Source organism: Varanus komodoensis, unplaced genomic scaffold (assembly GCF_004798865.1).
Source record: "Varanus komodoensis strain SLA01 unplaced genomic scaffold, ASM479886v1 scaffold23, whole genome shotgun sequence".
NCBI lineage: Eukaryota > Metazoa > Chordata > Lepidosauria > Squamata > Varanidae > Varanus > Varanus komodoensis.
Genome location: NW_025335627.1, coordinates 779,302 through 807,207, shown reverse-complemented (window position 1 = coordinate 807,207; position 27,906 = coordinate 779,302). Strand labels below are relative to the sequence as shown.

At 39.9% G+C, this 27,906-nt stretch overlaps 1 protein-coding gene and 1 non-coding gene across 4 annotated transcripts; both read right to left on the bottom strand.

Moving 5' to 3' along the window:
* Positions 1 to 31: 31 nt before the first annotated feature.
* ORC2 (origin recognition complex subunit 2) lies at positions 32 to 27,750 on the bottom strand. 3 transcript variants are annotated; one of them, XM_044432057.1, is made up of 17 exons: positions 27,670 to 27,750; positions 26,061 to 26,161; positions 24,625 to 24,768; positions 24,274 to 24,360; positions 23,550 to 23,642; positions 22,016 to 22,047; positions 21,319 to 21,376; positions 18,921 to 19,102; positions 18,044 to 18,142; positions 13,060 to 13,169; positions 11,667 to 11,799; positions 8,885 to 8,981; positions 6,129 to 6,275; positions 4,380 to 4,551; positions 3,667 to 3,728; positions 1,190 to 1,308; positions 32 to 769 (listed from the first exon to the last, which is right to left on the bottom strand). In XM_044432057.1, exons 2-17 carry the CDS (start codon positions 26,149 to 26,151, stop codon positions 686 to 688), a joined length of 1,710 nt encoding a protein of 569 aa, XP_044287992.1. In that variant the 5' UTR covers positions 26,152 to 26,161; positions 27,670 to 27,750; the 3' UTR covers positions 32 to 685. The 3 variants fall into 3 exon arrangements, with proteins under 3 accessions (XP_044287992.1, XP_044287993.1, XP_044287991.1); XM_044432058.1 differs by lacking the exon at positions 27,670 to 27,750 and adding an exon at positions 27,431 to 27,459; XM_044432056.1 differs by lacking the exon at positions 27,670 to 27,750 and adding an exon at positions 27,275 to 27,416.
* Positions 2,087 to 2,190, bottom strand: LOC123024445. The gene has a single exon (XR_006414926.1). It is a non-coding gene; the product is annotated as a U6 spliceosomal RNA (small nuclear RNA).
* Positions 27,751 to 27,906: the final 156 nt, after the last annotated feature.

The following is a 27,906-nucleotide window of genomic DNA, read 5'->3' as shown; positions in this document are numbered from 1 at the left end:
ATCTGTAATGACAGAACCATACAAAAAGAACTATTATACAACCACATGTGATTTTTATTCAGAGGACTTTAAAAATAGATTACATCATTTCTGATGTCTTAAAGATAGCCAGTGTTAAAAATTAGCCACTTCTTTTAGTGATACTATTGCCAGTTTAAATTAATTTTCACAATGGCTTCTATTCTGGGGGTGAAGGTGGAAGCCCTCCTGTGCTCAATTAAGGCTAAAATTATAATAAACTGACCATATCTTAAATCTCTGATATTTATATTTTGCTTTACTCTGGTTGAGGCAATTCTGTCTCAATCGCTCATTCTCGCACTACTCACATTAGAAGATCAATTAATTCAACCATTGGTGAAGAGAATTAAACCGCTGACAACCAGTCACTTTTTCATGCACAGATTACTCCAGGCAAGCCCCTATTTCCAGAAGACTTAAGTAGAAGGCACATTACTATCAATTCTCTTTGTGATGGACCAGACAGGAGGAAGACAACATACGAAGTTAAACCTGAGCAGATCTAGACTGATCTAAAAGTTGGCTTTGCTTACACAACACTTTGGCTTTGCATACACAGCATTACTACAGGCGAATGTGACTCCTGAGATCAGAAAATAGGCTACATTGCAGGAGGTATTTCAGCAGCTCTTGGAAGCAGTTGCCCTTTGATGTTTGAAAGCTATCAAGCATCATTGTTTTTTTGTAAAAAGTCAGTCAAGGTCCCATTATCCACAGGAATTAATAAATATTCAACTCCATCAGCACCCTGAAAACAAGCATATCATGGACATTAGTTCAGAGGCATAAGAACAACACTGGTATCTTTATTTAACCCAGTTTCAGTGTATTGACACCAAATTGTTCATTGAAATTACAGAGCATTGCCAGGATAAAACAAATTGAGGCATATTTCTCTCTCAGAAGCACATGATCTAATGTCCTATCAGAAATATACAGAAAACAGTTTATGCCCCTAGTTTTGGATACAACACACAGACCTTTACCTTGTTCTAGTGGCACACTTACTACACAAATGGCATTTCTATCTTGATTAAGAACACACTTGCCAGTAATTTTACTGCCATTTACCATCCAGTCAGAGACACTCATTCCAGTTTACTTACACCATCACAGACTTGGTTAGGCAGTCATGTTCTCATATCCAACACAACAGCACCTCACTTACCCTCTTGGTCCGAATGAGCTTGTGATCCCTGAATTCTGTGAGCTGAGCTCGAAGTGTCAGGTCACTATTGACCAGAAAGGCCTCTCGACATTGTTGATAGAAATCTTGGAAGGAAAGCCCTAATGGTGAAGAGAAGCATGTAGAGACCAAAACGTAGCATTAAAAAATAATGTCTCGTGCAATTGAGAGCAGAGTTACTGTCTTTTCATTAAAGTGTTGAAGGAGCACTGTCAAAACCAATCTCTGAACTGAGATGAGGAGGAAGAATCCTCTTTTATCTAAAAACTCTAACGTGAAATGCATATTTTAAGAACTGTTTTGAATAAAACCAATCCAGAATTAAAGCAAAAATACATTGGAATGCAAACCAAGGCACAATTTCACATTTATCTTGGAAGTCGCAACTCAGCACAGGGAATTTGTATGCACTCATTCTATTCACACCTATGTGAAATAACCCTGTGTTTACTTCCTTTCTTTGCATGTACCATTCTCCTCTCTCGGTAGCAAACTATACAAACTAAGGTTTGTACAAACAATAGTTTGCTCACAAACCAGGAATACAAATCCAGCTCTAAATGTGTTTTGGACATAATGGCAAATCATCATTTACTGTTAAGTTAGAAGTGCATAGGCTCACTAACGTGCTACACCATGGCTGCTGCTGATCATATTGCTATTATTACTGCATTTATATCCCACCATTTTTCCCTCTTGGGAGAAACCCAAGGCAGCTTACATAGCTGCACTTTATCCTCACAACAGCAAGCCAATGAGTTGGTTGGGCTAGAAATCTGTGACTGGCTCAAAGTCACCTGCTGAACGTCATGGCTAAGTGGGGATTAGAACCAGATTGCTCAGGTCTTCAGTCCAACACTCTTAACTATCACACCAGCTCTCGATAGAAAATACTTCACAAATTTTTGTGTCATCCTGTGCAGGGGCCATACTAAACTTTTCTGCCTTGTTCCAGTTTTAGTATATGTGCTCTTGAAGCTTACCATTATTACTGATCTGATCTTGTGTACACACTTTACTTCCTAGCTACTTCACAATAAGCATACAATTTAGAAAAGTATTATTCTTTTCTATTATTCTAGCAAGTTATTCTTGCATACATTTTTAAAAACATTTTATCTAGTTGGTATTAAAAAAAATTCAAAGGGCTTCAGAACATTAAAAGATACATCAATATCATACTTTGGAATTATTGATGAGCAAACTGAAAACAGTCTCAATGGAGCATTCCCTACATTTATGCAGTACATGAAAGGTCAAAAAGACAGGTGGATCATCCATGGTCTATATATGGCCCTTGAGCACCCACAGTGCAGCTCGCAGTGCTCAGCAGGCTGGTGGGTGGAGAGAGCAGAATTTTGATGGGGAGAAGGCATGACAATCATGATCTAGTCAGGCTTGCAAAGAGCTGTTTGTAAAGCTGCTGAGGACACAAATGAAATGAAAATGACAGTGCACTGGGAGAATAACCTCTATGCACAAGAGTCCCCTTTTAAACAACACACCTGCCTTCCTACCTAGGTAACTTGTGCTTTGGCCAGCACTCATCAGATGAGCAGCCATGAAGGGAAATCTACAATCAGGGACAAAGTGGGAATAAGGATGCTGTGTCCATGTGAAAGATAGTGGAGGGTAAGAGGGACTCCATTAGCTACATCCATCATTGGTATATGACCCGTTGCCACAGCTGATGCATGGGGACAAAGAGGCTGCCCATCTTGGGTCAAAGAAAGCTGATATTTAACCCATTTATTTATATCCCACTCTTTTGCATCATTGCTCGGAGTGACTACACAACATAAAAAGGTAGAGCAAAATAAAAGCTCTAATCAATTATTTTTATTAGAAAGATTTGTATGCTACCCTATAAAGATATTTCCTCAGAAGCTTGACATAAATACAACTATGTAATTACATATTATATACTTGATGACAAATACAATCCAAAGAGTGTCCTGCAATCATAGTACTGCTAACCGGGAATGCCCAACATCCCTTGTGCTCACCTAATAGCCTGCAATGGCACTGAGAACAAGAATAGTGTTCATTCATGTAAATCACTGCTAGTACATACAGGGCCGTCTTAACGCATGGGCCTGATGGGCACTTGCCCGTGGGCCCCATACTAATCTGTGTATATTAACCCTTGCAAAATTGGAAAACTTCCAAAATTAACAGTAGTTGTAGTTGTTGTAGGGGCCCCAGTACACTGCTTTGCCCGGGGCCCATCATGCTGTTAAGACGGCCCTGAGTACATACCCAGATGTACTAATGTAATACAACCAACCTATCTTATAAACAAGACATTTTATCATATTTACTAATAGATGACACGCTCTCCCATGCCCTCTACAAAAATCCTTTCCCGAGCTTCACTAGTTTTGAGGCTGGTGGAATTATACTAGTTCAACCTCCAGAAAAACACAATTAGAATTCATGACAACTGGCAGATTAGTTACCTGGCCACGAGGGGTTATCCTTATTCTCTAATTGATACTCTACCAAAAGCCTGAAAATTCCCCTGAGGAGAAAAAAGAAAAAAATAATTTAAACAAGACCAGAAATGTACCCATTTGGAGAACATGGAAGAATTGAGAAAATAAGAATGTTTAAATCTCTATTTTTCATATTGTTGCTTTGTTCTTTATTCTACACCCTGCAAATCCACTTAGCATCAGAACAAACTCCCTCATGCATCAAGGCCTCTGCTCCACTCTTTTTAAATCTTCATTGAAAATATTTATCACCAACAGGATGCTTTCAGAATAAGAATTCCTTCCTGAGATAAACTTTTTAAAAATCTTAATGCAGTAACGCAAATTTGGACATAAAAATTCAATCAAATATTTTGTGGGAGCAGATAACCTGTAGAGAATATATAAAGCATGTACAATATTGCAAGGAAAGATGTGGGGTTCATCTTAGTTGTATTGAGACAAAGATGAGGCCACATTAATTCTGAGATACCAGGAAAACAGAGCGTTCAGATGGCTTTTTTCTGTTTATGATATAGAAATAGCTATCTCCAACATAATCATAATAACAATTACAAGTATTATTAATCTATGTTTAAAAAACCAAAAAGCCCCACAGATTTTTCCCTATAGCTGAAAACTGGAGTCCCAGTCCCAGTAAAAATCATTCTCGCCTTTTCTTCACTGAGAATTTCTACCTTGCATTAGGAGTGAGACTGTGCAGAACATGTGTGAGGGAACTCAAAGCCAAAGACCCAGACCGCTGAATCAATAAGGAATTCTCATAGGATGTTTCTTCTATATAAGGGCTGTAGGTGGTTGTTTCATACCATAGCCAATTATACATGCTTTGTTTTGCCTGATCCCACACTGTAAGAGAAAATGACAGGTAAAGGGGAGAAATTCAGTTGACTTAAGGTTTTAGGATGGTGGGGGAATTTCTCACAAATATTGTATTGATTCGTATTTAAAATTAAAAATTAACTTATTGTTCTTGGGAAATCTGCAACAATGGAAATAGCTTTACAAATAAAACCTGCAAAAAGGTAATACTTCTTATAAGTTTCCTATACTCAAGTTTCTTCCACAACAGGTGTGTGTTTTCTTTGACTTGGACCTACAATACAAGTCAGGAAAGAGACACTACCTTAACGTAACTACCTACACAAGGGTAAAATCAATACCAACTAAACAGCCATTCCCAGTGCTTTGTTTATTTAATAAACAGCTAATATACCAAACTAGTTTACGATCCTCCACAGTTATTTACCAGATAATTGCACTGAGTCATATAAATCCTCAACTGAAAACATTAAACTGTTGAGTGCTTGGCACAGTGATACATGAAATAGATTTGGTGATGGAGCAGCATGGAAATGAAATAAGTAAAGTATGGCACAATCTTGTGATTGCTAGTCAGCATCCAGACAGTCACAGGATTATTCAGAATCCCATCTCCAACCTTGAAACCTCACCCCTACATCAGAGATGGAAGCTTCCTCCCTCCCTAACCCAGCACAGCTGGTCTAGAAAGAAACATACTTGTTATTTTCTGAATTTGCAAAAGTCACCTTGGAGAAGAGGTTGAATGGGTGGGGAGAAGATGGGACTGGTGTCAATATGAGGTATCCTGGCAGTGCCTCAGCTCCCTTCCTCCCCACTTATCATCGTGACACCTAAAGTCAGAGGGTTATGGGCATCCAGATTGAATTGAACTCTTAAAATTAAATATTTAAAGTTTACTGTCAATGCCAGATCCAGCCCTTCATGCCAGAACAATGTGATATATACAAGCGCACACTCAAATAGTTCAGAATCCCATTTTTAGAAAATATCAACCCAGTACTATAAACTTAATTAGTTTACAGTGCTAAATGGATTTCTGTGACTGCTAATGCTGGCAGACATAATGCCCCCAGTCTCTTACCATGGTTAACAGAATGGAAATGGACCAGGTCTGCAGGATTCCCAGTTCCTTCCCTTCTGGAGCATATATATCTCATGCTGGCTGAGCATGTGGCTGCCACTTCTGAAGGGCATCACATTGCTGGTTTAGAGTTATTTGACTGTTTTTGTCTCCCACATGCTCAGCACTCAACTTCACAAGTTATCTCCCAAGTGTAGCAGCCTCTTAAAGTGGAGTTATTTTCATTTCTGTGCTGCAGCAGTGACCCTACTTGAGGTTTGTCAATTGTCTGAAAAATCAGATGGTAGCAGGAAACCACACTCAGCACAAACTGTGGTTTTCAAACCATTATCAAACTGGCTTCTAAGTTATGGGCAAGCTTCAGGTGTAGTATGAAACATTCTTCAATCTGTTTAAGTTTATTTCTGAACCCATTTGCAGAATGCGATACTGGGGCAAGTGACTGGCTTTTACACACACACACACACAAACAGGGAGGGGGAGAAGGGAGAGGGGAGAGAGAGAATGTCTAATAACTCACTGAGTGGTGCATTAATATGATCAACAGAAGCAATGAGGTAGATATTGGGAAGGGATGACAGTTGTCCTAGGATTAGCTGGCTTTTGTCTCCTCTCAACATCTGGCTGTCCAAATTGTGGATAAGCAGATAGAGCTCCAAGGAAGGATCTGGAATGCAAATGAAGCAGCAACAGACAAATGTAAAAAGATACAGTGCCAAAGAAAGCTCCCAGTTTCAGTCTTATGAACAATCAAATTAAATTGTTAATGAATTCTTTGTGGCTGCTTATCATCTCCCAAGATTGAGTTCTCTAGGCCACTAGTTTTCAACCTTTTTACAGTTGGGGACTGGCAAAAATAGGAAAAACATTTCAGGGACCACTGAGGCAGAAATAAAAAGCATTAATAATAATATAGTATTTTGTATATTAGTTTTTAAATATAATGCAAAAATGATAATTGTCTAAAACAACCAGAAACTGAGCAGTAAAAATGCTAATAAAATATTGAAATTAAATGTAATCAAATACAACTCAGCAGCGCTGAGTGAATGGGAAAAGCAAGCTGAGCCCAAGTTGCTGTTCTTATATGCTGCCCCTCTGCAGCTCCTCCTCAGAGCTTTTTCATGGATCAGCAGGAAATCTGTGGACAGGTGGTTAAAAACCCCTGCTCTAGGACACAGGTACCAAGACCAACCAATCTTTACACAAGTGCTCAGGAATCCAGGATTCATAATGAAAAGCAATCTATGGAAAAAAGGGGGAAAGGGAAGAAACTGCAAGTGGGAGAAAAAGACCTCCTAATTGCCCTAGAGAGAAAAGACAAGGAAACTTTAGCTGCAAAGTCCTCTGGACACTGCCTGGAGAACCAGAGACAGGATAAAGAGTGGTGAAAGCCTATGGTGAGACTGATTGTCAGGCACAGCATGAACTGTTGTGCAAACACAGCCAATGTAAAAATATCTGACATCTAAAAGAGGTAAACCTATCAAACACCATGGAATAAATCACAAAGAAATGTCATGTGTTCCTTGACCTACATGAAGCCCAGGGATGCAATCTCACTTCTCTCTACTCAGAACTGCTACTGATTCAGTGATTACAGCTTACAAAAGGTTTATTCCTGCTGTAGGACTACAGCTTTATTTATACTCCTTCAACGTACAGTATTTGTGTTGATACATGCATGTAGTGCTGTTGCAAGATCCTGGTGGGACTGTGCTTCACAATGATGACCTGTCTACAAAGTCCAGCCCCAATTTGTAGATATCTGAAAAAACATCAGAGCCTTCTGGAGCAATCCCTTCATTTATAATTTTCTAGTGCATTTACCTGAATTACCAAAAGCAAGCATCATCAGCAACATTGCACGGAGTATGTAGCATGTGTGTGCACACCGTGTACTTTGATCCTGACAAGATGAAAGTACTGTTGATAGATTATCCAATAAGGAATGAGGCATGCAGCCTCCAGCAGGCAGAGCTGCACTCCCTCCGAAAGGTCAGGTTCATAATTTGGGGTGTTCCTTCATCTAACTCTCCCACTAAAACGTACAGGTGGCACCAGTTGTGAAGAAGGCTTTGTATCAATCATTCATGTCCTACTTCCAGGTTAGACTACTTTAACACACTCTACCTGCTGTTGCCCTGAAAAAGCACCTGGAAACTGCAGTTAAGACGGCAGCCAGGTTGCTGGTGGGAGCTTGAGACCATATTACCCCTATTCTGATTGAGTTGAACCAACGGACAGTTTCCAGGTTCAAACATTAAAGTCCAAAATAACTTGGGTGCTTCAAAGAGTGCATTCTTCTATATATTCCTCCATGCATTCACCAATCATCCTCTAAAACATTACTTCCAATCTGCCAACCTCATGAAGTTAGGTAAGCAACTCCTCTAATAGGGATGAGGAGCACATGGTCCTCCAGATCAGCCCTAAATAGCACAGCAATTGGTGAGGGTTGCTGGGAATTGCAGTCCAACAACATCTGGGGGGCTGTATGTTCTCCATCCATGCGATAGAACCTTTTTTTTCTTGTGGTGCTCACCTTGTGGAATATTCTTCCAACAGAATTTTGCCAGGCCACTGCTGTTTTAGGCAGCATGTAAAATGTGGCACCATAAGATGACAATTGGTTAACAAGGGTGTTTTAAGAGTGTTTTTAGCACCTGTTGCTAAAGCTACTGTAGCCTTTTAACATTGTTTTAAAATATGGGTTTACATTTTGTATTGTATTCTTATGATGTTTTTATTGCTATTTATATTTTGTGTGTTGTAAATTGCCCAGAGAGCTTTGGTTGCTGGGTGGTACAGAAATAAAACATATAAACAAACTTATATGCAACTGTTGTTTTTCCAAACTGTTATTGCTGTTTATTCATTTGGATCTTGAAGAGCTTTAAAAATTGCTTGTTTTTCATCTTGAAGTTCTCCTCAAGAAAACACGTAGTATATAAACATTGAAATAAATGAAAACCAGCTTGCCACTAGACTTAGTCATTTATAAGATTTATATCCCCCTTTTATCTTTTAATACACTCAACACAGCTCACATCCCTTTCCTCCTCCTGCTCCCATTCTTATCCCCACAACAACAACCCTGTGAAGTAGGTTGGGCTGAGTCTGTGACTGGCCCAAAGTCACCAGTTGGCTCCATAGATGAGTGGGGAGTAGAATCCAAATGGCTTGAGTCCCAGTCGCATGCTCTTAACCACTACACTGCACCACTGTCTTTTTAACAGAATCCACACTTGCATGGTATCTGCCCATCTACTTTACCTTCTTTATATCTTTCCATGATGAAATCCAACTGATCCTGGGGGCTGCGAAAAGTACCCACGTGATCTAACACCTCCTCTGTTATGGAATTCAGTATCTGAAACACAAAAGATTGACAGGGCACCATCTTCTTTTGGTACTTTTTTTTAAAAATGTGGTTCTTAGAAGAAAGCGTTATGTTATTCGCAAAGTCGTGCCTGACCCATCGCAATCCCATGGACATCATTCCTCCAGGCACTCCTATCCTCCACCATCCCCTGGAGTCCACTTAAGCTCACACCAACTGCTTCAGTGACTCCATCCAGCCACTTCATCCTCTGCTGCCCCCTTCTTCTTTTGCAGTCAATCATTCCCAGCATTAGGCTCTTCTCCAGGGAGTCCTTCCTTCTCATTAAGTGGCCATAGTATTTGAGTTTCATCTTCAGTATCTGGCCTTCTAAAGAGCAGTCAGGGTTGATCTCCTCTAAGACTCACTGGTTCGATCTCCTTGCAGTCCAAGGGACTCACAGGAGTCTTCTCCAGCACCACAATTCAAAGGCCTCAATTCTTCAACGCTCAGTCTTCCTTATGGTCCAACTTTCACAGCCATACATCACAACTGGGAAAATCATAGCCTTGACTATATGCACTTTTGTTGGCAGGGTGATGTCTCTGCTTTTTAGTATGCTGTCTATATTTGCCATAGTTTTTCTCCCAAGGAGCAAGCCTCTTTTACTTTCTTGGCTGCAGTCCCCATCTGCAGTGATCTTGGAGTCCAGGAAAATAAAATCTGAGACTACCTCCATTTCTTCCCCATCTATTTGCCAGGAAGTGATAGGACCAGATTCCATGATCTTAGTTTTCTTAATGTTGAGTTTCAAGCCAACTTTTGCGCTCTCCTCTTTCACCCGCATCAAGAGGCTCTTTAGTTCCTCTTCACTTTCTGCTATTAGAGTGGTATCATCTGCATATCTGAGGTTGTTGATATTTCTCCTGGCAAATTTAATTCGAACTTGTGATTCATCTAGCCTTGCCTTTTGCATGATGTGCTCTGCATATAAGTTAAATAGGCAGGGCGACGGTATACAGCCTCGCCGAACTCCTTTCCCAATTTTGAAACAATCAGTAGTTCCATGTCCAGTTCTCACTGTTGTTTCTTGACCTGCATACAGGTTTCTCAAGAGAAAAATAAAATGGTCTGGTACAGCCATCTCTTTAAGAACTTGCCACAATTTGTTGCCACCCACACAATCAAAGGCTTTAGCATAGTCAATGAAGCAGAAGTAGATGTTTTTCTGGAACTCCCAAGCTTTCTCCATCATCCAGTGTATGTTGGCAATTTGATCTCTAGCTAATCTGCCTCTTCAAAACCCTGCCTGTACTTCTGGTAGTTCTTGGTCCACATACTGCTGGAGCCTAGCTTGTAGGATATTGAGCATAACTTTGCTCATGTGAAATGAGTGCAATGGTGTGGCAGTTTGAACATTCTTTGGCATTTCCCTTCTTTGGAATTGGAATGTATACTGATCTTTTCCAATCCTGTGGCCACTGCTGAGTTTTCCAAATTTGCTGGCATATTAAGTGTAGAACTTTAACTTTTGCAGTTATTTCAACAAGGTGTTGTAGGCCTTCATAGAACCGGTCAACTTCAGCCTCTTCAGCATCAGCGGTTGAGGCACGGACTTGGACTACTGTGATGTTGAATGGTTTGTCTTGGATTCGAACTGAGATCATTCTGTCATTTTGGAGATTGTATCCCATTACTGCTTTTTCTACTCTTTTATTGACTATGAAGGCTACTCCATTTCTTCTGAGGGATTCTTGCCCACAGTAGTATACCTGCTGGTCATCTGAATTAAATTCACCCATTCCTGTCCATTTTAGTTCCCTGATTCCTAAGATGTCGATGTTCAGCCTTGTCATCTCCTGTTTGACCACGTCCAGCTTACCTTGATTCATAGATCTTACATTCCAGGTTCCTATGGTGTAATGTTCTTTACAGCATCGGAATTTCTTTTCACCACCAGATACATCCGCAACTGAGTGTCCTTTCAGCTTTGACCCAGTTGCTTCATTCTTTCTGGCGCTACTAGTACTAGCCCTCTGCTCTTCCCCAGTTGGACATCTTCCGACCTGAGGGGCTCATCTTCCGGTCACATATCTTTTTGCCTTTTGGTACTGTCCATGGGGTTTTCATGGCAAGGGTACTGCAATGGGTTGCCATTTCCTTCTCCAGTGACCTTTTGTCAGAGCTCTCTGCTATGACCTGCCCATCTTGGGTGCCTCTGCACGGCATAGTTCATAGCTTCATTGTGCTACACAAGCCCCTTTGCCACAGCAAGGCAGTGATCCATGAAGGGAAGCTAAGCCAGGCTAAAAATGCCTCACTACTAAGTCTATTTGAAATATTACAACATTTCTATACTGAAAGCAACGTGCAGTGAAACAAAATTCACATGCACTGCTGGTTTCATAAGGATTGATTTACAATATAAACTCATGTAGTTTCAAGTAACTTGCTGTTTCCTACAAATGGAATTTGAAAATAGTCAGCCACTATTATATCCAATGTAAGTCCAGAATGCAGACAATTTTGATGTGTGTACAGATTACAAGGTGACAAATAATTCCATTTTGAGTAATGGCATGGAAAAGTTATCTATAGAGCAGGTATAGGAATGATTTTTCAGGTGGGGAGCCAAATTGCTTCCATGCCCTTGGAGGAATCCAAGGAGGCTATAGCCTAAAGGTTCTCCATCCTTTCTCCAAATGAATGTATACTCATCTTTCTCTTTTTGCTTACTGATTTCACAGTGATGCTGGGGAAGAACCCATTCACAACAATATGAACAGAATTCTGAAGAAGAGAAATGCGAAAATTCTCCAAGAGGTCCTTCTTTGAGCCTAGTCCATACAGCACAATGTTAAACCCCAAGCTGTAACAAAGAAAGAGGAAAAAGTTCCTGAAATTTATAAGTCAGGGTACAGCCAACATGCTTTTCTCCTGAACAATAATTATTAAACTTTACTACCCTTGAAAAAATTCACACTCTCATGTCTGTCTCCCACATGCAAAGCAGCCAAGTTAGGCAGGAGCAGAGACATTTGAACAGGAGAAATGATGTATGAGAGGAGAGTGAACTTACTCCTTCCCCTGCTGCTCACCCTCTGCAATCCCTTCCCACAGCCACTTTCCTTCAAGCTGGAATTTAAACACATTTGCTTGCCTAGTATAGAAAAGCAGAGTTATTGCAAAGGAAATCTGTGGCTGAAAAAGGCTTGGGCAACCCCATTCTACCTGATTTTCCTCTGTGTGACAAAGAAACAAGCACTAGCATTTTGCACATCAGTGGCACACACAAGATCGGGAATTTCACATTTGCTGCCAAATGTGTTCTTCTGCCTTTAATCAGCCAATCACACATTCTTTCCTATGGTTTCGAAAGCAGAATGCACAACTAATATTTGCAACAGATGACATGGGCAAAAGGAGGGATAAATTATACTACTGAAGTTAGAGACAATGAATAAAATAGATATGCAGTTGGAAGGTTAATCAGAGGTAATAAATAAGGACTATCACTGGAAAAAAAGAGTCTGATACATTTCCTCATAACCATGGAGGCACTTTCAAAAGGTAGCACAAAATGTTTGTGTTGGTGTTTCCCTATACACTACTTGGAAACCGTTGTCTGCAAATTCCAGGTAAACTATGGCAATAGGTTCTTACATATCCCCCTCTAAGGAGGATGCCCAACTTTCTTGAGAGTCACTGTTCCATTCCTACATGTCCAACTTGGAGCCCATGGGCACCAGTGTGATCAGACACCTCTATTGGGAACCACCAGACTTTGTGCCCCTCCTGATTTTTTATATATTAAGATTTTTTAAAGTTATTAAAAAATGGGAGATTGGTGTGCCTTAAAGCAAAGTGTTGTACTCTAACATTTTCTTCATTTTATGATGGTACCCAAGACACTATAAAAATTCCAAATGAGCCACTAACCCAAAATGGGTTCAGGACCCCTATTCTAGAATAACCTAGTTTATTTAGGGTAAGGAAAAAATGCAAGCATTTTCAATTAGAACTATTTCCAGACTATCCTTGGAAGAATTCCTTAATTCTAGTTTAAATTTGTTCCAGTAAATTTGAACTGCATATTGCAGGTTCTTACATCAACTAAGGGGATACTCACTGCAATTGCAACATCCATTTGTAAAAGAGCGATTCATGTTGTTTGATTAACTTTTCACATTCAGCTGCAAATGCAACTGGTACTTTATTCAAGAGGTTTTGCAGGGTCTCCTGGATCGGGGAGAAAATGACCATTAGACTCAGGATCCAGTGCTGAGAAAAATGGTGCAATACACTGTCCAATTTGCTATGCACAAATGCATTTCAGTCTGCTATATCCAATCGTGCCCTTCTTTTAACGGGAGGACTTCTAATCCAGTGGAAGCTTCCAATAGTCACGGAAAGGTGAAAAGGTTTCCATCAACTCTTTTTATGCAGCCTTCTAATAATCAATTGGCAGGCCCTCTAAAACAGTGTGGAAGGCAATATTCATCCCTTTAAGGGAAAACCCTTAATAGAAACACCTCCTGGATCAAAAGCCCTTCTATAACCAGGAGGAAATCACCAGATGCAGCCCAATCCTTCTCTTGCATATATACCAGTCTGTACACACAAGAGTGAATATTCAAACAGATGAATGACTGAAAATTAAGAAGGACCTTCTGTGAAAGACAGAGTGATCAGAGTACTGTATCAGTGCTGCCTCCTGGTAGGCTTCACCACCCTTGATTATGGACAGCTATTGTCCTTAACAACAACAGATTCTGCACAAATGCCCCAAACAGAAGCTCCATAATCAAGCCTTTTAATGTGCAGTTTTAACAGTTACATAATTATTCTAAAACTTGACATTTGGAAGAGCTTTTTGTGCAGAATTGTTTATATAGAAAAGTCCTGAAGTATAAATAAACAGTATCTTATCATATATGAACATTCCAACCAGAATTGATTCGCTTTGGTTGAAAATGAAATTAGAGCAAAATAGGCCAACTAAGAGAGCAACTGTATAGTCCCTGGGTGAGGGGGAAAAAGGATAGTTTGGATTTCCCCTTTCTAGGGCTGGAGACATTGCTCCAATCTTGGAATGGGGACTGTTGATCTGATTTCCAGCCCCTCACAGCTGACATAGAAAGAACTTTACAAGTTCCCTCTCTAAGATCAAAAGCTCAACCATGGGGAGAACAAAATATGGGGTATTCCAGTAGTGGAGGAGGGGAGCAGACTAAAAAAAGGGCAGAATATCAGTTGTTTTGAGCCTCCTGAATCTTCTTTTCCCCTGCTCTGAAGTGCTCTTGCTAGACAGGCTAAGACGACGACTTGGCAAAAAATGAAAAAACAGAGGATGGGGGAATGAAGTTCTCCTTCGTTGCTCCTTCTCCCGTCAGCTTCAGGCCAGCACATTATAGGTATCTTGGAAGCCTTCAAGTTCAGAGGCTCCTGAGGAGCAAAGGCATGGTCCTTAAGACTGCATTCTAAGTTGCTCATATACAGCGAGAAAAGTCATTGGAAGGCCACAAGTGGAATCAATACTCTAATATGCTCACTTCTCTACAGAATTAGCAAGCATTCAAAGAATGAACCAAATCATGCTTTCTTCCTCTCATTCTGATACACTGAAAATTCAAAAGCTATTTAAAGGTCTCTTTCAAAAAAAGAAGTATTTTATGACTTCTCTACCCTACTTTTCTTGCACTAAGAAAACTATAGTATCTGACAGGAGAGACGTTAAGAAAATAGGGCCCATGATCATGTATAACAATTACAAAAACAGCAAACAGAAGTGATTCCAAATTGTTGCATTTTTGTCTGCTTTTATTTTTATTTATTATTATACCTATATGCTGTCAAATAGTCCAAAGGTATCCTTTGTCATACCACATTGCAGAAACAGAGATGAAAATAATAATGGGTATAAGAAATGATTGCCATTATCAGACAACAATCTGTTGCTGCAATTAGTGCATTACATTGTAGCTCTTGGAAAGTATAGAAATAATCTAAAAGCTCATACAGCAGTATTTATGACAGCACTGGATTTGTTTAACCCCTATTTACAATCATAAGGTACACAGTATTGTTTCATTTTGCCCCTCAAATATATGACATGCAGCTCTATTAGTATCTCTTCGTATATGTATCCCATAATGTTGAGATTTTGTGAAAGATCTTACCCCAGAACATTTCAGCTAGTGGACACCACCACCACATGTTCCTGCTAGTGGATTCTCTAATAAAATAATCCTTTCATAAAATATGGCAAAATTGTGAATTATTTATACAATGCTACTGTCAAAACAGCACAGCTCCCCTGGAGGCTTGATCAAGCAGGCAGCCTTGGTTTTTCTTGCAGGACTGGAATCAGGCCTGCAAGTACTTTACAAGCACCACTGCAGTCATGGAAACCAGACAGACACCGCAGGAGATACAAACAGTCCTACCTAGTTTTGTGCCACAAACCTTTGTGGTGGCCAGCTGCATTGTGTTCTTGGTCTTGCTGCCAGTTCTGCAATGCTTTTAGCTGTGTCCTAACTCACGCCTCTAGTTCTGCCCTGTCCTGTTGGAACATGACTTGCTTGCTCTGGACTTTGCCTTTGCCTTGAGCTTGCCAAGCCTTGCTGGGATCTGACTCTTGCCTGTCCCTCTGCCTTTGCCTCTGGCCCTGTCAGGCTTTGCTAGTATCTGATTCTTGTTTATATTTGGCGTCACTTTTGTGCCAGCCTTCTGCATCTTGCCAAGACCTCATCTTGGTGCTCTAGTCAAAGGTAACTGCCATTTATGTCCCAGAGCTGAGGACTATGAACTATTTTCTTTGCCATTTGGCTACGATCTTATTTTGTGTTATTGTTTTCTTAGTGTGCAAGCAAGTATTGACCTTTTTATTCTTGAATTCCTATGTTTTTATTTGAGCTACATCCTGCCTTTTTTCTTACAACAAACTCAGTGTAGCTCACAGCATTCTCTTCCTCCTGCTCTCAATCTTTTCCCCTCAATAACAAGCCTGTGAGTTAAGCTGGGCTGACTGGGTGACTTTGGACCAGTCATGGGCAATTGGCTCCATGGCAGAGCAGGGACTAGAATCCAGACTGCCTGAGTCCCAGTCCCACACTCTTAACCAGTATACCACACCAGCTCCTGGGTCTGTTGCAATTTTATTTGACAGAATATAATAGTGTGCCTATGCCCCAACCAATTCTCTTATGCCTTGCCAATTCTTGTCTGCAAGCAGCAGTTTTTGTCTGCAGAATCAAGATTCCATAGGCTCTTCCATAGGCAACCAAAAATGAGCAAAAACATTCATTTCTTGAAGGGGAGCAGGGCAGTAGAATTTGCATAGGAGAGCTCTGCCATCCTGCCTCACTGCAGGAACAACTGTTTCTTCTCATTTCAGGATTTCCGCTGGAAAGCAATAAAACACTGTTGCACAAGCAGAGTCTTGTGTGTGCAATGAGACTGGCTTGAACAACAGTATTCACAGGGTATCTGAGAATCAGCAGCAGCGTAGGTGCCCCATTGGATACTTCCAATTCTTACATTTTCTTCTATACATTCTAATTGTTTTGTGTTTATGGATCCAGGAATTGTCCTGCTCCTACACTTACCCTTAAAAAAAGAATATATCCACTGGAGTCCTGAAACTTGCTTTGACATTTGAAACCTAATGACTTAACACCATGACACCCCCCACTGATTTATATGATGCACAGGATGTGACATACTATAAAAATCTCCTTCTTTAAAGTATAGTATACCTTCTTATACTGTTGATCAGGTTTGGATAGTAAAAGCAAGTATCCTGCCTCTGTTGTATTTCAGACCTGAACCTTTCCTTTGTAATCAACCTTTTCATCTCGCCCTTCAAAAGACTGTGAATAGACACACTGCTACATTTGCAGTAACACATTTATACTTTTGATGCTAAGATCTTACTTACATGCACTTACCTGGCTGGGAATGAGCAATCATGTAAAAGATTGCTTTGTAAATATAACTATATTATATACTTCAATTGGTTCAAAACAGAGCTGTCAAGCTGCTGACAGGGACTGGGTGTTATGTTCACATGACTCCAGTTCTCCGTCAGCTTCACTGGCTTCCCATTGAAGTCCGGGCCCAATTCAAGGTGTTGGTGATGACCTATAAAGCCCTAAACGGCTTGGGTCCTGGTTACCTGAAGGAGCGCTTATGTCCATATATGCCCGCCCGCCCCTTGAGATCAGCAGGAGAGGCCCTTCTCCGGGAACCCTCCGTGAAGGAAATTAGGAGAGTAAGTACTCAGAGGAGGGCTTTCTCTGTGGTGGCACCCAATCTATGGAATGCGCTCCCCAGAGAGGTCCGCCTGGCGCCGTCATTATTTGTTTTTCGGTGCCAGGCGAAGACCTTTTTATTCAAATGTTATTTCAATTGTTAATATTATTTATTTATTTTATTCTTTGGCCAGGGCGACTTAAATTTTACTGTTATACAGTTAAATTATATTGTTTTATATTATGTTATTTATTTATGATTGTGAGCCGCCCCGAGGCTTTGGAGAATGGGGCGGCATAGAAGTTCTCTAAATAAATAAATAAATAATATGAAAAGCAGCCAAACTGTATATGCTAAATTAAAATTATGCATTTTACGTTAAAGCAATCGAGTAAATTAAGGTTTGATAAGAAGGTTGTATAGATTTGTTGTAAGTTGTATAGATTTGAATTTCAACCAAATGTCCATTCTCCCCAAGCTCTGTTTAAAAAAAGTTTTTTTCTGTGCCTTCAAAATTTCTCCAAATTATAAATCACTAGGGTCAAGTAGGTTCATGTAAGAGAAGATAGTCCTAAACTATCTAGGTCCCAAGCCACATAAGGATTTAAAGATTAAAACTAGCACTTTAAATAGCACTTCGAAATAAACCAGAAGGCAGGTGAACCATTCCAGAACTGAAAAGATGTACTACATGCATCAGACAGTAGCCTTTTTCTTTCATTTTTTAAAATAATAGCACTAGTAAAACAAAAGGAGTTGTAATTACTAAACTGCCTGCCAAGAACAAAGCTAGTAACAATTGCTTGCTCTTTCTCTGACAAAGGCTTCAAGAGAAAAGTCTCTCTTGGCAAATACTGTACCTGATCTAGTTTTTTTTTCTGCAGCTTCTGAAGTGTTCGATCAGAGGTTAAGATTTTGGAACTGCTATGTGCTTCAAAATATTCTTCCACCAAATTTTTCTGAGGAAAGAGACACAATAAGAGTAGGTAGACTCCCTTGACAGCATTATGTGGGAACAAAGCAATGATTTAATCTCATAAATCTAACTGAATTATAAATGAAGTTCAAAGCTGCTTCTGCAAAGGCAGAACAAAGGCTAATAGGATGAAAAGGCAAAAAGATGGGGAAAGTTTAAAGGGGTAAAACAAAATACCTGGGAGAAGAGAAATGCAACTGAAAACAAATAATATGATTCTTTAATCTAAAGAATTCATGTCTGTGTAATAAAAGCATTCATATCTCATACAGAATTATATGAAAAAGAAGACTGGTCTTTATATTACCTTTGCATGCATACTAAATTTGGTTAGGATAAAATGATTACTTTATCATTTCCCCCAATTATTTAATTTTACCTGAACATCAGTCATCAGACTAGCGCAACATTTTTGGTCCTCATTCCCTTTTGAAAGTGTCCAATAGTACTGTTGTTTAAACACATTGAGGGAGGCTATGGCAAAAATCAACACACCCCATTCTATTGTCATTTTTAATGCCTTATACATATGGAAAAAAGACTTTCATAGATATTGCAGACCCAGTCTTATCTACCCAGAATTAAACCTTATTGAATCCAGTGAACCTTATTTCCACAGCACATTGGATTAATTTGCCATAAACAATTTCCAAACTTTGCATTTAGTTTAATTTTGAAAGTCAACAGAACAGTTTTTTAAACATTATTTCTTATTTATTTTGCTATGGTTAAAAGCAACACTAGGCTGCACCCGCACTTACAGGAATGTCTCTCTTTAGTTTCTTAACTGATGTTTCTTTACTAGTTGGAGCAGTTGTTTGGGGTCTAGTGGGTGTCTCTGGATGAACAGCTTCATCAGCGGTTCCTCTGCAACTGTCACTCCCCTCTTCTTCAGAGCATGAAGCAGAATACTCGCTTTCACTATCAGAGCACATGTTTAAAGCTGAAAAGGAAAAGTTGAAGAGGCAGTCAAGAATATCTGTGGAACAAGAATGCAAGAGGATGATTGTCCTCAGCTTCCAAATGGTATCTGGTTGGCTATTGTAGGAGGCTGGCCCAGACAGGCCTTTGCTCCGATTCAGCTAGACCAGGGGGTCAGCAATCCGCGGTTCTGAAGCCGCACATGGCTCTTGAACCACTCTACTGCGGCTCTGTCGCTCAAAACATGCGCCAGCACAGCCGCTGATCTGCTCGAAGCTCCACTCAGGAATGCAGAGCTAGCTAGTTAAGTAAATCGCTACATTCCTCTGCTAAACAAGCTTCCTACAGGCTCTCATGTTACATGAAACACTGCTGAAAAGATTCTCTTTGTCCCAGTGTAATCTCCTTCATCTGAATGTTAAAAGCTGCGTTTGGGACCTGTCACAATTCACAGCACTTGACTGTGTATCTGCTAATCAGTCACTAAACACACCTATATCTGCTACCAGCACTGATTTACTGAGCTTTCCCCTCCTCCAACCATGGATAAATCCGAAGAAGTTTCTGAAGAAAACTGAACGTTTAATGGTACGTGGGTACATTCATTTGTTTTTACTGCTGACGAACTTATGGGGTTTGCTGTTTAATGCATGCAGCCCTTTAGCACTGACTTTGACTCTGCAGGAAGCTGTTCTCCTATTCAAAATAAATGAAAGGAATCCTACTAGGTTATAATGTAAGATTAAAAATAACAGTTTTTAGTAACTGAACAAGAGCTGCAGCTAAATCATAATGACGACATAGATCTACTTCTTTGTTTTAAGAAGATTCTTATAAAAACTCCAGCAACATTATTACATTGGGAGAGGGATGTTTGTTCAATATTTCACCACGTGATAAAAGGATGAGGGCACACAGAAGCAGATGGCATGTTTGGTTTGCTGCTAGTGGATAATATAAGTTTGGCTTTTTATTTCATAAATACGAGGAGGACTCAGATAGATATTGAGCATTTTATTTGAAAGTAACTTTCAACCCAGCATCTTTTTTTTCGGAGTTCGAAATGTTTTTGTTGCATGCAGAAATAAAAATTTGTTTTCTCTGTAGCAGTTCATTGATTTCATAAATGCAACACACTATAGTTTTTTATACATAGCATAAAGGTAAACAACAATATATGCGGTGTTATCTTCATTTTAGATGTCAAAAGGGTTTTGCAGCTCCCGGTGTTTTCTTTTCTGTGGGAAATAGGTCCAAATGGCTCTTTGAGTGTTAAAGGTTGCCGACCCCTGAGCTAGACTCTTATGCTCTTATGAATTTCCTTCCCTAAAATCCTTCCTATTTACAATAATCAACTTGATGTATTTTGCATACTGAGAACTGCATAACCTTTAGAGCGAATATAATGAATAGAGAAAAGCCATTTTCCAGAACAGAGCACATAACTGTTCCTGTTATTGAAGCTGATTATAGAGATGGACATAATTACAGGTGACATGGGCTTTCTGAATTTTGGAAAAAAGAAAAGAAACTGCTAGCGAACTACTGCGAACACATGCTGCACTTACCAATGTGACAAATGAAGTGATAAATATCCTATACTGTATTAAAACCACACCACAACTGAAGAAACATCCATCTAAAACTAAGATAGTCAATGGACAAATACTATGGAATTAGCCTGTTTAATTGAATATAACCTACTAGGTTGCAATTCTATGCATGTTCAGACAGAGACAGTCTTATAATTCCCAGCATTCCCAGCCAGCAGGGCTCACTGGGGAATGCTGCAACTGAAGTGGCATTACTGGTTGCCCTTGGTCTATCAAGCCAAACATTTAACCAAATTAAAATCTCTATCCCTGTACTCCCTGGGATGTACAGGACAAACATCCCTTTCAATAAAGCACCCAGCTGGAAGGAAATTCCACACAGAATTTCTTCAAGTTTCAATGTACTAGTTCAAAATATTTGCAAGTATCACGGAGCCCATGCTCTTCACTGGTGGCCTGCACAATGCAGCCAACATAGGTAACAGTTCAAAAACCCCCACATAACATGGTATCTTCATTAGATGCTGCTTTTCCATACTTGGGATTTAGCAGAAAAGCACAGGAAGCGACCTCACAGAAACACTCTGAAATGTGGAACTAAAGAAACAGCATACAAGAATGAATTCTCTCATTATAAAATTTCACCACTATACTGGCAGGAGTTAATGGCAAATGCTACCCTTACCTGTAATTCTTTTTCTGAGTCTGTAAGGAGTCTCTGACACAAACTTTTTCTTTGTACTCTGTTAACAACAGCAAACACGTTAGATCATATTTTTAAACAAAATCTCTTCTGTTTAAATAGACTACTTTCTAATCAAGGTATTAACCTGCAGAATTTTTTGACCTTGAATGTTTTTGGCACTGTCCACATTGGCTGATCTACATTAGGCCTTGCCCTTCTTACCTGCCAACTGGCTATTAAAGACTGAACAAAATGTAGACACCAATCTTAAAACTTGGGTACACTGTACCGTTTCTGTTGACTCCTGACATATCCAAATTGATTGTCAGTTCTGAGGAAACATTCCCATTAAAACCTCTGATTTCCAACTACCCTACAGTTCACAGATAAACAAAGCAAGAATGGAGAACAAGCCTATTCTTTTGCTATATATGCACACGTGTACGTGCGCACGCTCGCACTCTCTTGTATGCGCACTCTCTCTCTCTCCCTTCTGCTAGTTGACGCAATACCTAGTTTGTCATCCTTTATGAAGTACTGGTAACAGAACTCATGCAGAATGTGCAGAGAAATCTCTGATAGTCCTGTACAAAAATGTACCGTATCAGAAGACACACAGGATGTTCTAAATATACAGAGAAAGATCTTCTGTCTTTCTGAAACACTGTGGTTTTAAGTACCAGAAATTTTTTCTCACCTCTTCCTGGCCTTTGCTTGACATACAATATTCTGAAAAATTAAACAGAGGCTGTCACACAAATTATGATCATCCACAGACATTTGCTTTTCTGTATATTCCTCAACTATCAGACATCTTACTATACATCTCAGAAAAACTGCAGATGGCTTAAACTTGAGACAATAACTTTTCTATGTGAACAACACATTCATAATTGTGCCCTCTCATGTGATAAGCCAGAACCAAAGTATAGCATACAATACCAAATTATACCGTCATAGAGTGGAATCATGGCTGTAATTCTATGCCTAGTTCTGAAAATTTTCTGCTTCCACAGCTCTGCTGTCAGGGTCTTTCCTGAACAGCCACTTAAATTGAGAAGTACAAATACTTCTCAATTTTTAACGGATCCATTCAGATAATCTATTATCCCCCAAACTAATACTTCTCTATTTCTCGCTCTGTATGTATGTGTATATAGAGAGAAATAATATTTGTATATACTTATATCTGTGCACAACTAGTTAAGATAAGAAATTGCACATTTTGGGGAACAGCAAATCTGTACAAGCAGATATCATCTTTCTTAAAATTACTGGCAAGCAATTCCATTGTTTGAGCCGTGTGTTTATCTGCATTCACTAAATAGCTAGTAATGAGAACTGTAGGGCTTCTTTACATGAGGCATTTATTGAAGTCTCATGATTTTCTCTCCATGGTAATTTATGGGTGCCTTACATTAAGCTGTTACCCCCCAGGATCTATCCCATGCTTTCTGATCATTTCCAGGACTTTTTCCATTAACAATGATAATGAACTATTAAGAGCTAGCACATTCTAGCTACAAAAACAGTCATGTATTTGCACAATTCCATTATACTATGTTTGTATAATGGATCATACAGAAGCCAAAGGGGAAAAAAGCCCTGGAAATAATGGTGCAAAGAAGCCACTCAATCTTGCTAACAACCTGGAAGTAAAAGCCTTAGTGCAGTGATGGTTAGAAACCAAAGAAAAAACCACCAAATGGAATGCCTTTCCACAGTTGGAAAAGCATGTTGTTGGAATAGGACTGAGGTCTCAAGTCCTTGGAATCTCCATAGCAATGATCACTCTACAACTACCAGTAAGGAGAAGCCAGACCTTGGCTTTAGTTTCAAACAGCTGGATAGCTGGTCACATAGCTATGACTGGGGGGCGGGGGGGGGGGAATGCACTGGCAACTGTTACTAGATATACAAGCAAATTGATTCTGGCTCAGGCACCCATTGATAGAGGTGGGAAATCTCCCCCAACCCTCAGTGCCTCAGTTCCTGTGGTGCCTCTACTTACGTACTGCACCACAGGAGGAGAGTAACAATGCAGACAGGTACAATATACATGATACACACTATATAACCTAACAGTGACATTTGATTTTCTTGTTTGTATAATCTCATTAGAATTTGGTTTTCTTATTAAAGAACCAAATGCCAAATTTCCATAATTCTAGTGAGGATGCACCTTTTACCAAAGCGCTTGATAATTTTCAGGTTATGTCATTAAAACTTACTCTTCCCACTTTTAGGAGTGCTTGCTTCCTTTTCAAGATTCTTCAGTCTGTCATGGTTTACATTCTTTCCTGGCTGGTAAGCTAGCTCACAGGCTTGTGAAGAGAGAGATCCCAGATTAAAGAAGCATACATACAGAACACTATTAATACATACAGAATAGACCAGCCATAGTAACACAAGGTTAAAAAATCCAGTGTCTATGAGCAACTACAGTGGTTCAGGTGGAACCAGAAAAGTTACAAAGAAAATGCAATTAGCAAGATGAAAATATGCTGAATGGACCAAGATAACCACTGGGAAGGGAAACCAGTATGTTTAAAAACACCATGTAAAGGTATATTTAGGGGCACTAAAGGGTTGCATACAACAAGTATGGCTTCTGCCTTTTAAACATTTCAAACTGCACATCTACCATGCTGGAAAACAAATTTTTTTGACACTCTTCTCAGTTTTAGAAGCTGCTTGCTATGTGAAGAGAAAGGCTGTCCTGAAGTAAAAGTTAAAAGCCTCACTACCCCACAAGATTAACTATGTGGTCCTCAAGATTGTGGCTCATTCTAATATAGCATTGTAAGGTTCTGTTACTCAATTGCACCAACAAACTTCACATGTATAATATCAAAATTGCTTAGCTTCTTTTGGATTTTAACAGCATGGTAAATATGTGGACTTAAAACAGATTATGTGCAAAGTTCCAAATCGAAAACAGAACTGAGTACATACCCTTCTCTGCCATCTTGTTAGAGCGTTTTGGAGTTTGAAATGAGAAGACATCACCACCACCTGTACTGGACCCATTTCTCAAGGACCCTAAAAATACAGACACACCCCAAGAAACTAAGAGGCAATCTTAACAATTAATTAATAATAGTAACAATTGCCTGGTGAAGAGCTAAGGGCTCATACTTCATTATATGTGCAAATGCTGTTAAAACTTAAACATGACAAGTGGATCAGCCCTCACAATAATTTACCAACATCAATATTAAACAGTAACTTCTTAGCAAACTTCCTCATTGTTATGGCTGTGGTAGTGATGAGTTTCTGAAAAAATGGCATTTCTCACATAAATACCTTGAACATCTGTGCCTAGGACTGACACATAATCTTGCTCTTCAAGAATATCCTGGGCTTCATCCTCTGAGCTGCTTTCTACTTTTTTCACCCATCTTTTTAGATCAAGTGTATCTGGAGCTTTGTTTTTCCGAACCTTAGAACCTGAAAGTGCAACAATAAAGCATAAAGTAAAACAAAACACTGTAAACCACTCTTTTGTTGTTGTTGTTAGTTGCAGTCGTGTCTGACCCATCGTGACCCCATGGACAACATTCCTCCAGGCCTTCCTGTCCTCCACCATCCCGCGGAGTCCACCCAAGCTCACTCCAACTGCCTCAGTGACTCCATCTAGCCACCTCATCCTCTGCCGTCCCCTTCTTCTTTTGCCATCTATTGTTCCCAGCATTAGGCTCTTCTCCAGGGAGTCCTTCCTTCTCATTAGGTGGCCAAAGTATTTGAGTTTCATCTTCAGGATCTGGCCTTCTAAAGAGCAGTCAGGGCTGATCTCCTCTAGGACTGACCGGTTTGATCACCTTGCGGTCCAAGGGACTCGCAGGAATCTTCTCCAGCACCACAATTCAAAGGCCTCAATTCTAAAACCACTCTTTTAGTTCTGATAAAAAAACATGCTCTCCATCTCCCTCTGGACATATGGTTACAGCACAATTGTTTACATGTGAAACACAAACAAGACTAAGCCCCACTACACTGATACAGTCTTTTCTATTTACACTTCATTCCATTCAGTTCAAGAAATTAACAGAACACTGAAACAGCTATCAAAATATCAAGGGAGCTAATTAAATCTCCACAGCACTTTTTGAACTCTGAAGGTGGCACTATGGGGAGGGCTCCTTTGTCATAATTTCTCTGAGACAAGGCAGTGCAACTAGCAGTGAAGAAACAGCCAAGGAAGGCCTTCCCACTGCTTATCTAAAGTCAGATAACTTTGTATACTTGCCTATTAATGATATTAATACTGATATCATTATTTCCATTTCTAGGACTATTAACTTGCAATCCTTACATTTCTAAATGCTACAAAATTGTTATGTTGACCTCATAACAACATCATTATGAGCTGGGGAGAAGCAGAAACTACCCTAAGCGTTTTCAATTCCTTCAGGAAATAGATTAAATACTTGGTCTATTTCCAAACTATCTAAACCTCTAAATATGTGATGACACATATTCTGAAAGCAGCAGGATATAAATCAGTTGTGGTCATTGCTAAAATTCAGTAGCTTTCACCACAATCCTACCTATTTCTACTCAGAAGTAAGGTTTATTCAATTAAGTGGGTATTATTCCCAGGTAATGCACAGGATTGCAGCCTTATCTAAATCCATCTAATATCACTGATCACGTTTTTGGAAAATCACAAGTTCCGTACCCTAGCACCTCGTTTAAATTTCATTAAACTATGGTAGCCTCAACAGCCAAATGATGCATACCTGTATTCTCAGAAATGTGCTTCAGAACATCTTCATCTGCCACAAACCTGACCTCTAGCACATTGCTCTTCTTTATCTTTGGGTTACTCATAGCAAGATCTCTAAAACCAAAAGCAAATTGTGTCATAGCAACAGTAACCAATGCATGGCATATGAAGAAAAGTTTAACATGCATTAGTTGTGGTAGTCATCCTTTGTCTTTCTTAAATTTATCCTGGTTTTTCCTCACAAACATCAGAACCATTAAATATAAATAGTCATATTTGCAAAATACTTTGAACTATCTCTGCCATGATGCTCCTGTTGGATTTTATTAGCATTTAGAACACCTGTACTGTGTTCTTCAGCTAGAATTTTGGGTAGAACTGCACTGTTGATCACATTAAGCAAAGTTCAGATTCACCTCAAAATGCATAAAATCTAATCTTCAAAACTAATTCTATTAATGATCTACTCAAACAAGAAACATCTGGAATGTTTGAGGAAAGCACTCACTAACACAGGGAAGCCAAAGTGAGTGACCCTGGGGTGGTGGAGTCACCCTAGGGCATCCTGTTTAAGTTGAAATAAAAAGGATCGCCAGAAGAGCAATCTTCGCTTTCTCAATAGGGTGATCTGACACAGCACTGAAAGTAGGGACAGATTCTGTGATTACCTGATAAGAGTTTAACACACACAACCTGCAAAAAAGGATCTAAGTATCTAATTTCTGCCACTCTTTCTACAACTTGTTTAACCAAGTTTTCCATCTTTTTGATACTGACAACTGGGACAAAGAAGATTCACCTACATACAACTCATTTTTTGCAGGTGAGGCCAACACAAGCATTCACATAAGTGAGAAAGTGAAAATCATTGTTGCATAAGCAAATAATGCACAAACTGGAGAACACCAATGGGAAGCAGCATCACAAAAATACAAGCTCTTCCTAAATATTTGAGATAGTTTGACGTTTAAATTCTATTCTGCTATTTAAAGAGGACAGGAAATATTTTGAAGGAGCATCTGCTACCACACTGCAATTGCCTTATGTTACTGTCACTGATTTAGGAGACATCAGAACATAGTCTTGTTTTAGGAAAGATCCTATACAACTATTCTTTATAGTAAGTCTGAAAGACATTCAAGGTTTAATTATTACGCATGCACATAGGGTTTTGCCTAAGACTGAAAACTTATGCACATTTACTAAGGAATGAACCTGAACACTCACTTCTGGATAAACATGGATATAATATTAAACTACAAGCACCACAGCCTGACAGTACAATCCTATTCTGCAGTAAGCCACTTTCGGCTAAATGGGACTCGCGGGTAAGTAAGTGTAGGATTATAACGAAGTCTTTCTTAACCCAGCAAGATTTGTTACCAAGCCAACAAGTTTTCCGCTACATGGTAAAGAAATTAACGTTCCACCCGAAAGTCACACTGGGGCTTTTCGTTTCAACGGCGGGGCCCTTTGCTCTCCCACGGGGGACTTCTGCCCACCCTCTGCACGAGCTCCGCAGCGTTCGTGCCCTCGCGCGACCACCAGCCGCCCCACCCCCTTCCGCACACGCGAAACCCCCCCAGCGCCCCCGTGGCTCCGCCCAGGCGCCCGTTACTCACGAAGAGGAAAACGACAGCCTTCCACGCGCAGCCGGAAAGAACGTTGCTTCCCGCGTCTCCACGCGAGGCGGCACCCCTCCCCTTTCTGAGGGCGTCCCCATCCGTGCAAGTGGGAGGGGAACAGCCCGCTCCGGAGGCTCTCCGCTCTCTTCCTATAGGAAGTCTGAGCCGGGATTCCTGATTGACACTCTGGTGCGGCCAATAGCAAATGACTCCCCGAGCTTCCCCCTCCCCTCG

Coding starts and splice junctions, on each gene's coding strand:
- ORC2 (XM_044432056.1), bottom strand. Junction 23,643..24,273: donor TAACAAGATGGCAGAGAAGG/GTATGTACTCAG, acceptor TCTCTTCACAAG/CCTGTGAGCTAGCTTACCAG. Junction 3,729..4,379: donor AGTCTCACTCCTAATGCAAG/GTAGAAATTCTC, acceptor TTTTCTCCTCAG/GGGAATTTTCAGGCTTTTGG.